Here is a 15559-nt window from a genome sequence, read left to right as displayed (position 1 = left end):
AGGGCCATGTACACTTTTTAGAAAAACATTCCTCAACCTGACACTCATAGCTCAAACAAACAGAATTTCAATCAAAAGAAAAAAAAAAATTGTTCTTGGAGTTCCTGTCGTGGCACAGTGGAAATGAACCTGACTAGGAACCATGAGGTTTTGGGTTGGATCCCTGGCCTCGCTCAGTGGGTTGAGGATCCAGTGTTGCCATGAGCTGTGGTGTAGGTCGCAGACACGGCTCAGATCTGGCACTGCTGTGTCTATGGTGTAGGCTGGCATCTATAGCTCTGATGAGACCCCTAGCTTGGGAACCTCCATATACCACAAGTGTGACTCTAAAAAGACAAAAGACAAAAAAAAAAAAAAAAATTGTTCTTAACTCAGTGAGGAGGAGTGGGGGCGGGGGGCAGGGACCTCACTGGTGGCCCTGGGGCAGTGCAGGCCCCTCCCCCGATCCCCGGGTGAGGGGTGTCCAGGCCTGGCCAGGAACCCAGCTACCCACACACAGAGGCAATTCAGGAGGACAGAGAGCAGCTGCCTTTGACAAAGGAAGTGGCAGGTGCAGGGGGGCAGCCAGACTGGGGATGGCTGCGGGGACTGGACGGGCAGGGAAGGGTTCGGGGGTGGGTAGGAGGGGGCTGGTGGGAACTTGCCTTGTTTCCGCTTTACCCTCCATTGTCTCCCAGACACGGAGGCTGGGACTCCCACGCCAGTGAGGACAACGCTTTGGCTTCCTGGTTCTCACTAGGCTTGTGCCGCCCACCTGCGTCACAGAAACGAGTGGGGGTGCACTGCTGGGAACTCGGGCTCCTGACTCTCATGCCTCCCTCCACGTTCCCTGCCTGAGAATATCTCCTCTGTGGCTGTCACCTCCTCCGTGAAGCCTCCCCTGATGGCTCCAGGCACCATCAGGCTCTCCTCGCCTCTCTGTCCCCTTGATTCTGCATTTCAGTTGTCTCGCTCTCTGGACCAGAAGTGGCCTTAGGTGACTGGCTGCTTTCGTGTAGCACAGCGTTGTAAAGGTTTGTGCAGTTGTAGCATGGACCAGTGCTCCATTCCCTTTTATGTCTGAATAGTATCTCATGGTAAGATACACCATATTTTGCCTGACAGACATGTAGATTGCTTCCACATCTTGGTTATTATAATGCTGTTATGGAGTTCCCGTCGTGGCACAGTGGTTAACGAATCCGACTAGGAACCATGAGGTTGCGGGTTCGGTCCCTGCCCTTGCTCAGTGGGTTAACGATCCGGCGTTGCCGTGAGCTGTGGTGTAGGTTGCAGACGCGGCTCGGATCCCGCATTGCTGTGGCTCTGGCGTAGGCGGGGGGGCTACAGCTCCGATGAGACCCCTAGCCTGGGAACCTCCATATGCCGCGGGAGCGGCCCAAGAAATAGCAACAACAAAAAAAGACAAAAGACAAAAAAATAATAATAATAATAATGCCGTTATGACCGGTCACGTGTAAGTCTTTGTGCTGATGTAGCTTTCATTTCCTTGAGCACGTATATACCTCGGAGTGGAATTCCTGGGTCATATGGAAACTAAGATTTTGAGGATTTTGTTTTTTCTTTTATTTCTTTTATTTTTTTTAATTATTATTTTTTTTTTTTTAGAGCTGCACCCACAGCATTTGGAGGTTCCGAGGCTAGGGGTCCAATTAGAGCTACAGCTGCCGACCTATACCACAGCCACAGCAACGCAGGATCCCATCCTGTCTGCACCACAGCTCATGGCAACACCAGATCCTCAACGCACTGAGCGAGGCGGGGGATCAAATCCGCAACCGCATGTTTTCCGCTGTGCCATGACGGAACTCCTGAGAGTTGTTACAGAGTTTTCCAAAGAGGCTGTACCATTTTACAACCCACAAGCCTGTATGAGGCTCCAGGTTCTCCGCACCTCACTGACAATTGTTTTCAGTTTTTTAAATAGCTGTCCTAGTGAGTATGAAGTGGTATTTCATTGTGGTTTTTGATTTGCATTTCCCTGATGACTAATGATGAGTGTCTTTTCATGTGCTTATTGATCATTTGCATATCTTCTCTGGAGAAATATCTATTCAAATCCTTTGCTTTTGTTTGTTGTCTTTTTGGCTGATTTGGCAAGTGGAAGTTCCTGGGCCAGGGGTGGAATCTGGGCCACAGGAGCAGCCTGTGCTGCTGCAGTGATAATGCAGGGTGATAATGTGGGGTCATTAACCCGCTGTGCACCACGGGAACTCCGTATCTTTTTATTAGTGAGTGCAGGTTTCTTTACACAAGCTGGACACCAGTCTCATTACATATATGATTTGCAAATATTTTCTCTTCTGTGGGTTGTCTTTTCACACTCTTTTTTCTTTTTCTTTTTAGGGCTGCATCCATGGCATGTGGAAGTTCCTAGGCTAGGGGTTGAATTGGAGCTGGAGCTGCCGGCCTACACCACAGCTCTCAGCAACACTGGATTCTTTTTTTTTTTTTTTTTTTTTAATTTGTCTTTTTGTGTTTTAGGGCCACACCCGAGGCATATGGAGGTTCCCAGGCTAGGGGTCCAATCAGAGCTGTAGCTGCCAGCCTTCACCACAGCCACAGCAACACCATATCTGAGCCACGTCTACGACCTACACCACAGCTCACAGCAATGCCAGATCCTTAACCAACTGAGTGAGGCCAGGGATCGAACCCATGTCTTCATGGACACTAGTCAGGTTCGTTAACCACTGAGCTACAAAGGGAACTCTAATCTACCTACTTTTTTGATAACTTGTGCTCTTGGTGTTGTATCTAATAATCTATTACCTAATCCAAGGTCACAACAATTTCCTCCTAAGTTTTCTTTTAAGAGTTTTATAGTTTTAGCTCTTATATCTATGTCTATCCATTCTGAGGTCAGTTTTTTACATAATATGAGGCAAGAGTCACACTTTACTCCTCTGCATGTGGCTTTTCAGCTATTTCAACATCACTTTTTTTTTTCTTTTAGGGCCACACCCATGGCATATGGAGGTTCCCAGGCTAGGGGTCCAATCAGAGCTGTAGCTGCCAGCCTACACCACAGCCACAGCAATGCCAGATCTGAGCTACGTCTGCTACCTACACCCCAGCTCGGCAACGCCAGATCCTTAACCCACTGAGCGAGGCTAGGATCGAACCCGAAACTTCATGGTTCCTAGTCTGGTTCATTGACCGCTGGCTGAGCCATGACAGGGACTCCTGCAAGCTGTTCCTTTTACTGGAAGATCACCCTGGCTTCTTTCCTCATCACCTGGCTATCTTCTCCAATTATCTGACAGGTCTAGGCTTAGATGCCTCATCTTCCAAAAAGCCTTTCCTAAGTTCCCAATCAAGTTTCATTTGATTTTTTTTTCTTTTTTTGGCCGCTCCAAGACATACAGAATTCCTGGACCAGGGATCAGATCCGAGCTGCAGTTGCTACCTAAGCCGTGGCAACACCAGATCCTTAACCTACTGTGCCAGCTGGAGCCAGGGGCTGGAATCGACCATGCAGGCCAGGGAATGGAACTTGCGTCTCAGTGCTTCCAAGATGCTGCCGATCCTGTTGTGCCACAGTGGGAACTCCCCCAACCAAGTTTTAGCAAAGGTCTATACTCCTCAAAGACTCCATGCTTCTTAACCCCAACGGGAGCTTTTTTGGTTCCTGGCACACAATAGGGATTCAGTAATTCTTTTTTTTTTTTTTGGTCTTTTTGCTATTTCTTTGGGCCGCTCCCGCGGCATATGGAGGTTCCCAGGCTAGGGGTCTCATCGGAGCTGTAGCCCCCCGCCTACGCCAGAGCCACAGCAATGCAGGATCCGAGCCGCGTCTGCAACCTACACCACAGCTCACGGCAACGCCGGATCGTTAACCCACTGAGCAAGGACAGGGACCGAACCCGCAACCTCATGGTTCCTAGTCAGATTCGCTAACCACTGTGCCAAGACGGGAACTCCCGGATTCAGTAATTCTGATGGGTGGATGAATCCCAGGAGTCCAGGAAAAGCACTACTCGTGCTTTTGTACTCGTATGTGCATTGCTGCGAGAGTTTAGGAGTATGAGATTTGAAAAAGATACCACTGGGGTTTGATCATCTCTGTCGTTACAAGTAGGGAGGAAAGGCACAGATGCTGAAGCCAGGGCGGGGGAGGAAGTGAATTTTTATATACAAACTATTTATGCCTAAGTTTGTTTGCGAGGGTAAGCGGGAACTAGACCTCAGCACAGAACGGCTTAAAAGGACAGGGTCAAGGGGTCAGTTTTATTGCAGTCTTTCCAGCTGCTACATTCCAGAACCTCAGAGAGCTCGACTTCCAATGAAAGTTCCTTCCCTAGCTTCTCATGAAGTCTGTTCCAGGGCCTTGCAATGGTTTCCCCCCCCCTCCCTCCTGTTATGCTCACCCCTCATCTCTAACTGTGGGCAGACACACATGAGTGTGTTTGCACACACGCAGACAGCCTGTACTTGGGTTGTTCTCAGTACCCCAAGAATAATACAAAGCTTCCAGGAGTGACCCCGCCCTTGCCCCAAATTGGGCTAAGCTGTACCTGGCCCCAGAAACGACATCCTCTAAGAGTCACCTGTTTGGGTAGAAAAAGGAAGGGATGGGTCTAACATCGTGGTGGCGCTGGAAGATCAGCAGTGTCTCCTCTCTGCCCCTCACCCCCTGGCAGCTCCCCTGTGTCCCCCAGACAAAGACACGCTCGACTGAAAAGCTTTCCAGCTTTAATGTTTCACAGTCACTGAATTATCCTCACCCCAAGCTGCTTCTATGTCCCCGGCATGTTCCTCCCAGAGGTAAATGTGCCTGATTATGAGACTGCCAACCTGATCGGTGTTGGCCATCAGCCTCACACAGCTCACATCGTACCCCATGCTCCTCGGCCATATCTCCTGATCCAGCTGCCCTTCCCAGAGCCGGCCCAGCAGGGCGAAGCTGGTGCAGTGCTGGGGCACCCCCTCGGGGTCATAGCCTAGCTCCACCTGCCCCTTCTCCAGGGCATGGGTCCCGTCCACGATGGTGCCGGTCAGCACCTGCACGCGTCTCAGGTTGGCCGATTGGTTCAGAATGACCGTCAGGTGGTTTCCTGCCCTGACTCCGTGGGTCCAGAAGAAGGACTCGTCCAGCGTGTAGGCCTCCCAGGGGAAGTGCACATCAAAAACCTTCATGTCGGTGAAAACGGCTCCCGGGGGGTTGTGGGGACCACGGGGGCTCTTCCTCTGCGCATCGGAGGCCTTCCAGCTGTCGTTAGAGGCCTGGAAGGAGTTCCTCTGGTAGAAGAGGAAAGGGCGGCAGAGGATGGGGTCCTTCTGGGCCAGGAGGGTGCGGAAATGAGGGATGAGTCTGTCGAGGGGCTTCTCTGTGTAGAAGAGGAGGAGGAAGTGGGCCAGGACCGGGAGGTCCCTGCTGTGGAAGAGTTTGCCCAGGAAGCCCATGTTGGAGAATTCCAGGAGCACCCAGGGCTCAGACTTCATGGTGTCCACCTTCCACTGAATGTGGCTGAGGAAGCTGGGGGCACAGAAGGCGTTGTCCTCCAGCAGCAGGAAGTATTCCGAGAGCCTGGCAGCGGAGCTCACGAGGTAGGCGTGCTCCAAGTTCTGCCTGGAGAACACACTGTCTGGGTGCCAGGCCGGGCCCCTGATGCTCGCCTCCACGGGGTAGGCATCAGGTGGTGCGTGGATCAGCAGCAGCTGCCCCGCCAGGAGCTGGGGGCTGAAGAGGCTTGAAAGGTGGAAGACTGTCTCTCTGAGCTCAGGGAGGTCCAGGTCCGCCAGGTGGACCAGCACCGTGAGGTGCTTCTGCTCCGCCTTCGAGGTGGCTCGGAACAGGGACAGCAGCGTGGACAAGAGGCTGCTGCGGTCCAGCCAGGACCTCGAGGAGATGCCCACCGTCAGCCAGGCTGGGGAGGCAGGCAGGGCACTGTCAGTGTGCCAGGCTGGCCAGCTGGGGGTGCCCATTGGCTTTCCTTTCCTATTCCACCTGCAGAGGGGGTGTTTACAGCCTTGCTACTCAGTGTGGGCCTTAGTTCCCCAAAGGAATCTGCATTTTAACGATGTCACCATGTGCCCGGTGCACACACCCGCTGTCGGGAGGCACTAAACTGATAGCGCTGCCATCCCCTCTGGCCCCAGCATGGGGAAGTTCCTACTGACTGAATCCCAACCGCAGCTTCAGCCTACACCACAGCTGCTGTGATACAGGATCTTTAACCCACTGCACAGGGCAGGATTCGAGCCCTTAACTCCACATGGACCTGAGCAGCTGCACAGATGACCCTGGGTCCTTAACCTGCTGTGCCACAGTGGGAACTCCTCCGAGTGTCTTTTGAGCCAGACTTTGTGGCACATGGTTTAAATGCTCAAGAAATATTACCTCTTTTGGGAGTTCCCATCGTGGCACAGTGGTTAATGAATCCAACTAGGAACCACGAAGTTGCGGGTTCGATCCCTGCCCTTGCTCAGTGGGTTAAGGATCCGGCATTGCAGTGAGCTATGGTGTAGGTTGCATACGTGGCTCGGATCCTGCGTTGCTGTGGCTCTGGCATAGGCTGCAGCTACAGCTCTGATGAGACCCCTAGCCTGGGAACCTCCATATGCCGCGGGAGCAGCCCAAGAAATGGCAAAAAGACCAAAAAAAAAATTAGCTCTTTTGGAGTTCCAGGCTCAGCAGGTTTCAGAACTTGACTAGTATCCAAGAGATTTGGTTCGAGCCCTGGCCTCTCTCAGTGGACTGAGGATCCAGTGGCATAGGTCGCAGATGTGGCTTGCATCTGCCATAGCTGTGGCTGTGGTGCAGGACGCAGCCGTGGCTCCCATTCCACCCCAGCTCAGAAACTTCCATATGCTGCAGGTGCGGCCCGAAAAAGGAAAAGAAAAGAAAGAAAAGGCACTTCTGCTGGAGGTTGGAAACCCAAGGCACTGTCTCCATTCTGCCACCAACTGACTGTGTGACCTAGAGCAGACCCTTTACCCCTGAGCTTAGTTCCCGAGCCATAAAACTCAGTGCATTAGGAGTTCCCGTTGTGGTACAGTGGTTAAAGAACCTGACTGGGAACCATGAGGTTGCGGGTTCAATCCCTGGCCTTGCTCAGTGGGTTAAGGATCCGGTGTTGCTGTCAGCTGCGGTGCAGGTCACAGACGTGGCTCGGATCCTGCATTGATGTGGCTGTGGTGTAGGCCGGCAGCTACAGCTCTGATGAGATCGCTAGCCTGGGAACCTCCATATGTTGCAGGAGCAGCCCTAGAAAAGGCAAAAAGACAAAACAAAAACAAACAAACAAAAACAAAAAAAACCTCAGTGCATTGGATAACATGGTTTGAAGGCCCCTTCTGCCCCCAAAATTCCCAAATCCAGGGACTCCGCCTTCCCACTGGCAACTACCTAACCCTTTCCCTCCTTCTTTCCCCTGTGCACAAACTCCTTGATGGGGAGAATGAACCGGTTCACAGCCTGCCCTCTCGCTTCCCTCCCCTCTCCTCCTGCAGTCACCTTGTGCCTCCTGACGGCCCCCCTCTCCTGGGAAGCCCACCCCCTCCCTTGAACTCACTCTTTCTTCTCTGCTGGAGTTTTTCCAAATATTTGAAGGTGAGGTTCTGCCAGTCTATTGGTGGCTCCAGATCCCTCTCTCTCCTGTAAGTTTTTTCCTGGGGCATCGGCAGAGGAGCAACAGGGTCCTCCTTTCATAAAAAGAGCAGAATTCAGCCCTGAGTGGTTTCCCACCAGCTTTTCCAGGGAACAATGTAGAGCAGATGACTCCCCGGAGCGAGGCTGGCCCATTCTCGGGCTGACCACTGGCCAGAGTACCCGGGGCACAGAGGTATCTGCTTTCTTCCTTATCTTAACAAATATGGGGGAGATGTGGCTTCTTTGTGGACGGATGGGTCCAGCTGGGTCCATCCCCCCACTGCCCTTGGAGCCTCCTGCTCTCTGGTGAAAAGTACAGGTGCCTTCAAAAAAATTTGCCGGTCCACACCATCCCCCCAATTCCCATAGGGACAGCAAGGTTGCTACTTGGGCTTTGGTGGCCATCATGCTCTGGTCCTCTTCAATTTCCTGGGGGGCTGTCAGGGTGCGGAAGAGCCACAGGAATCCAATGCCCACCGAGGTTATACAGCAGAACCTGATGGAACACCGCATGGCAGCTCCTGCAGCAGAAGGACAGCGTGACAGCGAGGCCACTCCGGCCACCGGCTGCAGCACTCCCCCGCCTGGGAGCCTCCCTCTCCCAACCCCAGGTTCTGTCCTTCCTCTCACTGGTGTCCACTTGCTTCCCAAGCCTGCCCTTCTGTGTGTGCTGGGACCCTCCCCGCCTGAAGCAGGAAGGCCGCCTTCTCTTTAAAGGTTTGTCTCAGGATCCAGCTGCTCTAAGTTTTCCCTTCTCAAAGGCTTCAAAGGTTTGCTGCTGGGGCTTTGGTGATGAGGCCCCTTTATCTTAAGAGATAGATGGCACTACCCACCCCTGCTTTTTAAAACAGAAGTCAAACTATTTATTAAAATAGCTGAACCTGCAGTGTTGGTAAGTGCTAAGCAATTTAGTGCCTTTCTTGCTTTTTGGAAAGGCTAGCCTTAATTTATTCCAATCCTTAATCTTATTAACAGACCTTTATTAGGACATGATTCTGTTAACTTTTTTTTTTTTTTTTTCGTCTTTTTAGGGCTGCACCTGCAGCACATGGAGGTTCCCAGGATAGGGGTCAAATTGGAGCTACAGCTGCCAGTCTACACCACAGCCAGATCCAAGCCATGTCTGCAACTTACACCACAGCTCCTGGCAACACCGGATCCTTAACCCACTGAGTGATGCCAGGGTTCGAACCCGCAACCTCATGCTTCCTAGTCAGATTTGTTTCTGCTTAACTGTGACAGGAACTCCCAACAATTTAGCTTTTTGATAGGAACTGCAAAGATAATACTTATATTTGGTAGGAAGGCTTAAACTTTTCTTACCTGGTTTCCTTAAGCCAAGGCTTTTAGTCGGCTAGGTGATTCAGATACAAACCACTATACATAACAGAAATAGGCTTCTTTTCTCTAGAACACAAATACATGGAGGCTTTACAACTATAGCCAGAGGAATTCACCCCCAGTGAACAGCCCTGTTCCCGTGTGCCCCACCCCCACCCCCACCCCACAATGCGGTTTACCTGTCACACTGGGAGCACGGCCCTCGCTCAGCCCTCTGAGTTCCACAGGCTCCTGGAAGAGGAGGGAAGAGGAGCTGAGATGCTGAGAACCAGTCTCTTCAGCTAATGAACAGAGAGGATGGGGCGGGTGAGGCCAAGCACAGCAAAGTGAGCCCCCCGCCCCCCATCCCGCAGTTCTTCAGCCTTGAGCTAAGCCCCCTCTGTGATGTGGCTCTGTGTCCTCGCCACCTACCCCATCATCACAGGTACACCTGTCCAGGACTTAACTTGTGGGTGATGCTCCCCTGAGAAGCAGGGACCTGCTCTCCTCCACTCCCTCTGAGCTACCCCAGGCTCTCCCGCCCTCTGTCCCCAGCTCTCCCATCACAGCCACAGCAATGCAGGATCCCAGACCTATTGCCCAGGGCCTGGGATCGAACCAGCATCTTCATGGATACTAGTCAGATTTGTTTCCACAGTGCCACAACGGGAACTCCTACAATAGGTTCTTGTTAATGAGCTTATTTATTTATTTAATTAATTAATTTATTAATTTATTTTTGTCTTTTCGTCTTTTCTAGGGCTGCTTCCTGCGGCACATGGAGGTTCCCAGGCTAGGGGGTCTCATCAGAGCTGTAGCCCATGGCCTACATCACAGCCACAGCAACGCCAGATCTGAGTTGCATTTTCGGCCCATGCGGCAGGTTGTGGCAAGGCCAGATCCTTAACCCAGTGAGCAAGACCAGGGATCAAGGCCATCCTCATGGGTACTAGTTGGGTTCATAACCTGCTGAGCCACAACAGGAACTCCCTGATTCTGGTTTTGTTTGGGTTTTTTTTGTTTGTTTGTTTTTTGTCTTTTGAGGGCCGCACCCACGGCATATGGAGGTTCCCAGGCTAGGGGCCGAATCAGAGCTGCAGCTGCCGGCTTACAGCCACGGCAATGCCAGATCCGAGCAGCGTCTGCATCTGAGACTAGAGCACAGCTCAGGGCAACGCCGGATCCTTAATCCACTGAGTGAGGCCATGATTGAACCCCCAACCTCATGGTTTTTGTTTTGTTTATACGAATCGGCTTTATAAAAATAAAGTTAGCGCCACACGAGCTGGGGGCAGAAGCCTCCTTCGATGCGGCACAGGGGGCGCTGGGGCAGAGTGTGATTACATAACGGGGAGGGCGCTCAGCGCACCCAGAGGAAGCGCACACGCGGACACTGCGCTCCAGCCCCCGCAGCCTGGCCCGTGCACGGCACCGGCAGCAGCCGCGCCACCATCACCCCGGGCCGTGCCTCGAGGAGCTCCGTGAGCTGCCAACCGCAGCCTGAGCTGAACCTCATGGTTCTTAGTCAAATTCGTTTCCGCTGCGCTAGGAGGGGAACTCCTCCCTGATTCCGTTTTATGCATAAGTTCTTTTCTATCATTTTTATTAGACTTCACATATAAGTGGTATCATGATATTTATTTTTCTCTGTCTGATTACTTCACTCAGTATGATAATCTTTAGGTTCATCCATAAAGATTGCTGCGAATGGCATTATTTCATTCTTTTTTATGGCTGAGTAATATTCCATTGTATTTTTACAGAAGCATTCTTCATTCTAGGGAGGTCACAGTTTGATAACCTCAATCACAGAAGCTCATCAACAGACCCCCTGAGGCCAGATTGAAAGAACACAGGCCCTGCATACACCCTGATCCTTATCAGCCGTCCTACTCTGTGTCACCCTTTGTCTGGCAAAACAGTAAAACAGTATTCTTTCCTCCTTCACCCAAAACTCCATCCACAGCTCACTGAAGGAGGCCAGGGATCACACCCGCTTGCTCATAGATACTAGACAGGTTCATCACTGCCTGAAACCAATTCTTATATATTTATTTTCCCCTCTTCCTCTGTTGTTTGCCTCCTCTAAAGCCCTCAGAGAAGTGGAAATCAGAGGCCAGGATACAGAGAGGTTCTCGAAGTGCTGGGCAGTGATGTAAGAGTCTTTTTATTTTTAATTTATTTTAAAAATTAAAAAAAAATTTTTTGGTCTTTTTTGCTATTTCTTTGGGCCGCTCCCGCGGCACATGGAGGTTCCCAGGCTAGGGGTCGAATCGGAGCTGCAGCCCCCGGCCTACACCAGAGCCACAGCAATGCGGGATCCGAGCCGCGTCTACAACCTACACCACAGCTCACGGCAACGCCGGATCATTAACCCACTGAGCAAGGGTAGGGATCGAACCCGCGACCTCATGGTTCCTAGTCGGATTCGTTAACCACTGCGCCACGACGGGAACTCCAAAAAATTTTAAAATTCTTTGGCTGATCCCATGGCATGTGGAAGTTACGGGGCCAGGGATTGAAGTTAAACCACAGCAGTAACAACGCAGGATCCTCAACCACTAGGCCACCAGGAAACTCCTGTGTCTGAAAGCAGGAGTCCCCGCTGTGACACAGTGGGTTAAGAATCCGACTGCAGCAGCTTGGTTTGATGTGGAGGCTTGGCTTCTTTCCCTGGCATGATGCAGTGGCTTAAAGGATCTGGCTTAGGAGTTCCCATTGTGGCTCAGCAGTAACAAACCTGACTAGTATCCATGAGGATTCAGGTTCGATACCTGGCCTTTGTCAGTGGGTTAAGGATCCCTCGTTGCCTTGAGCTGTGGTATAGGTCGAAGATGGGCCTTGGATCCTGGGTTGCTGTGGCTGTGGTGTAGGCCGGCAGCTACAGCACTGATTGGACCCCTAGCCTGGGAACCTCCATATGCTGCGGGTACTGCCCAAAAAAGACAAAGAAAGAAAGTATCTGGCACTGCTGCAGCTGTGACATAGGTCAATCCTCAGCTCAGGAACTTCCACAGCTGAAACAAACAAAAAAGGCCTAAAAGTAAAAACTTGGGTGGGAGCTTAGGAAGAAAGGGAATTAATTGCGTTAGGGTTCTGTGTCAGATCCCGTTCTGGACACTCAACAAGGCTTGGCTGAACAATTTCAAATGTGCATGGCACACTTTGGAGTGCTCTGTGAAGTTCTGATATAATTGGCATAGAAACCACTTCTTTCCTTTTTTTTTTTTTTTTTTTGTCTTTTCCTAGGGCTGCACCGCGGCATATAGAGATTCCCAGGCTAGGGGTTGAAGCGGAGTTGTAGCCGCTGGCCTACACCACAGCCACAGCAATGCCAGATCCAAGCTGTGTCTGCGACCTACACCACAGCTCACTGCAACACGGCATCCTATAACCCACTGAGCAAGGCCAGGGATTGAACCCGCAACCTCATGGTTCCTAGTCAGCTTCTTCAACCACTGAGCCACGACGGGAACTCTGAAACCATTTCATTCCCGTTGGAAGACTTTCATCCTGGATGCAGAGAATTCCAAACATTCCAACCATCAGAGGCACTGAGCATGCTGAGGGGGTTCTCAGTCCAGAGCCCTTCCTAGGGGTGATGGTGGCGGCTGCAGGGTGAATAGGGTACTTATGTTCTCTCTGACTCTCAGCTGTTCTCAGCAGAGTCCAGAGCCTCCAAAGTGGCCCAACCTGAATGGGAGGAAACACCCTGAAGCTGGCGTGGGTAATGCTGCCCCTCTCCACCCTTATGGGCAGGGCTGCTTTGTGGGATGGAGGCTCCCCGGGGAGAGGCCTCACACACCCAGGTAATCCCAAATCCTGAGCCCTGGATCCCTCTGGGCTGAGTCAGCAGAGAAGGGGTCTTGGGACTGGAGAGGAAGAGGAGATGAGGAGGGACAGAAGCCTGAGACCTTGTCATGGTGGGAGCCGATCTGTAAAGGCAGCACCCAGAGCTGGCGGGGGGCGGGCTGAACAGGGAGCACAGAGGTTCCACCAAAGGGGCTGCTGGTTCCAGGGAATGAGCAGGGCGGGGGAACCGGGGAACAGGGGGTCTCTTCTCACTGGTGGGATCCCCCCACCCCCGCATACTGATCTGTTGTGAGATCTTTTTCTGCTCCACTTGGGCAGCCAGATTCTTCTTATCTGATCTAAAGCTCCGTCCTTGACCAGATGGAGCTACAGATACTAAAGCCATTTCCCCTCCCCCCTCCCGCTTCAACAAAGGTGGGGCGGCTACCGCGCGCGTGCCTGGGCCTGGGGCTGGAGACCTCGACGCCTTCCCTTCTAGCGGTTTACACTCCTGAGGCGGCAGAGGGGCCTGTGTAGGGAAGAGGGCAGCGACGGCAGTAGAAAAAAAAAAATACCGAGTTAAAGGTACAGTGAGAGAGTAGTAATGAACTACTACTTATTAGTAGTAGTGATGCGAGTGCACAGAATAAAGAAAGTAAAACACGGAGGCTACCAAGGCGGCAACTCATCCTGAGATGTCAAGGTCTGTGGCTTTCTATGCGGGACATCTAACACCAAACATTCTAGGGCCCCAAAAGTGGAGGGAAAGATGACGGCAGTGAACTGGAGGGGGGCTGAGGTGCGTTGTGAAGAGGCTGAGGAAAGGCCTGCGCGGCGGGAAAACTAAGGGGAAAGGAGAGGGGAAAGTCCGATAGGACTGGGAAGGGATGGATGGTGTGGGAAAGGACACTGCGCGAGGCGGTGCGGAGGACGGGGCTGGGCGGAGGGGAGGCGCACGCCCAGCCCACGCGCCCCGGAAGGCTGCCGCGGGCGCAGCCCTCCACGTGCGCTACGTGCCGCGCGGGCCGCCCCCTCCGCGGCAGCTGGGGAGCGGGCCTCCCCGGTCCCAGAGCCTAGTCCTGTGGGTGGCGCGGGGCCAGGTCGCCCCTGGGTTTGCGAGTCTGCAGCGCGGCGCCTGGAAGGAATGCGGGGGCGCCCTATCACCGGGCGGCCGGGCCGGGGCGCAGGCTGCAGAGACGAGGGCACGGGTCGGGTGGGGTCGGGTAGGCTGGGAGGGACCCCCTGGGGCCTAAGCGAGCGGGAAGAGGATAGAGACCCCCCAGGACGTGTGCGAGGCAACCGAGCCGCACAAATGCGGCGGCTAGGGACAGAGCCGGGCGGGGCGGGCTGTGGTCCCGGGTGAGGAAGGTTCCTGGAGACGTGGCACCCGAAAGGACTTGGTTCCGCTCCGGCCGCCAGGGCTACAACGCGCCGGCCCCGGCCGGGAGCGACCCCAGTCCGCCCCGGCCTCGCAGCTCACAGTCCCGAGGCCCGGACCTCCAACCCGGGAGCGCAGCGGGGCCCCTAGAGCTCCCCTCCTTAGCGGAGCAGACAATGCGGCGCGCACCCCGCCCCCGAGCGCCGCGCCGGTCGGCCAATCAGCGCCCTCGGTTGGCCAACCAGCGCTGAGGCTGGCCGACCAATCAGCGCCCGTGGCCGGGCTCTTTAAAAAAAGAAGGGCCGGCGCGGCACGGCTGTCAGCTGTACGGATCCCTCCGCGCATGTAAACACGCATCATAAAGGGCCGGGAGCGCCTCCGCGGCCGGAGTGTCCCCTCCTGGAGTCCATCCTCGGCCCCCTAGCAGTCCGGCGGCCGCCCCTCCCTCTGCGTCACGGCGCGTCGGTGGGGAGCCGACAGCCGCTGCCGGGTCTGAGAGGCTCGAAATCCCTTGGCCGCGGTCGCTACCGGAAGTGGGGGACGCAGGAGGGGGCGTCTCACGGGCTGGGGCTGAGGGCGTCCCGGGGCACAGCTGCGGACACGAGAGTCATCCGTGAGCTCGCTGTCCTGCATCTCGGTCTTAATCCTTATGTGTCTGGAGTTTTTCTCAAAGTTATGCCTACCTGGCTTTAAAGATAAAGATTTTAGATGTGAATCTAGTTTTCACTGCGCTTCCAGGAAAGAGCACATGACAGGAAATCAACTCCAGCGAGACCCTCTAGAGCGCAGACCCCCATGGCAAAGAACAGCAACGAGGATTTTTCTTCCCAACGTTTTATTACAAAAAAATTTCAAATATTCAGCAAAGTCAAAAGAGTTTCTGCAGCGGATTCCTCTACACCGCCCACTTAGATTGTAACATTAACGCATAACTTGCTACCTCATATCCATCTTACACCGATGATTTTTTCCTCTGATAGCATGCTAGCTGCCCCTTGGCATAAATCTCCACTGCAGTGGCTTAGCTAGGTCCCCAAACCCTAGACGGCTAGAAAAGGACTACCTTCTCCAAAGACCTGTGAATTTTTTAGTGGGGTCATGTATCTCTGGGTTTACTTAAGAGTTTACCAAAGAGGCTTCTCCCCTTTCAACCTTTTAGTGGAAGAATTGTCAAGGATAAGAGACTTTTTTACTCCAGGTGAGTCTGAAAGCAAGGCTAGGACTCTCTTGACACCTATCTAACAAGGAGGCACTGGCTAACAGTCCTTCGGTTTGGCTGCTTTTTGGATAAAAGAGGTTTTTTGGGGGGTGTTGAAGTCCTACTTTTTGAGTTCCCTCTTTTTTCTGGAGCAGGACATTACTCCCCCCCCCCCCGCCAAAAAAAAAGTGTGTTGAAAGTGTTCTTATCTCTTCAAGTTACTTAACCTCTCTGTGCCTTCATTTGTCTGCTCCGCAAAGTGGGGGATAACAGCGGT

At 53.0% G+C, this 15559-nt stretch overlaps 1 protein-coding gene across 2 annotated transcripts; it reads right to left on the bottom strand.

The window, feature by feature from the left end:
- Positions 1-4678: 4678 nt before the first annotated feature.
- Positions 4679-14223, bottom strand: LOC102163530 (alpha-1,3-mannosyl-glycoprotein 4-beta-N-acetylglucosaminyltransferase-like protein MGAT4E). 2 transcript variants are annotated; one of them, XM_084979460.1, is made up of 6 exons: positions 12829-14223; positions 9115-9216; positions 8918-9001; positions 7982-8115; positions 7518-7647; positions 4679-5870 (listed from the first exon to the last, which is right to left on the bottom strand). In XM_084979460.1, the coding sequence occupies exons 4-6, from the start codon at positions 8105-8107 to the stop codon at positions 4696-4698; spliced, it is 1431 nt and encodes a 476-aa protein (XP_084835586.1). In that variant the 5' UTR covers positions 8108-8115; positions 8918-9001; positions 9115-9216; positions 12829-14223; the 3' UTR covers positions 4679-4695. The 2 variants fall into 2 exon arrangements, with proteins under 2 accessions (XP_084835586.1, XP_084835585.1); XM_084979459.1 differs by lacking the exon at positions 12829-14223 and having other exon boundaries at positions 9115-9319.
- Positions 14224-15559: the final 1336 nt, after the last annotated feature.

The sequence above is a fragment of the Sus scrofa genome, chromosome 10 (assembly GCF_054392235.1).
Source record: "Sus scrofa isolate SSC_HxYL_T2T_F1_AM1 chromosome 10, Sscrofa_HxYL_maternal_Yorkshire_Landrace_v2.0, whole genome shotgun sequence".
Taxonomy (NCBI): domain Eukaryota; kingdom Metazoa; phylum Chordata; class Mammalia; order Artiodactyla; family Suidae; genus Sus; species Sus scrofa.
The sequence above is the reverse complement of the archived record's forward strand: the minus strand, read 5'-3'. Positions and strand labels throughout refer to the sequence as shown.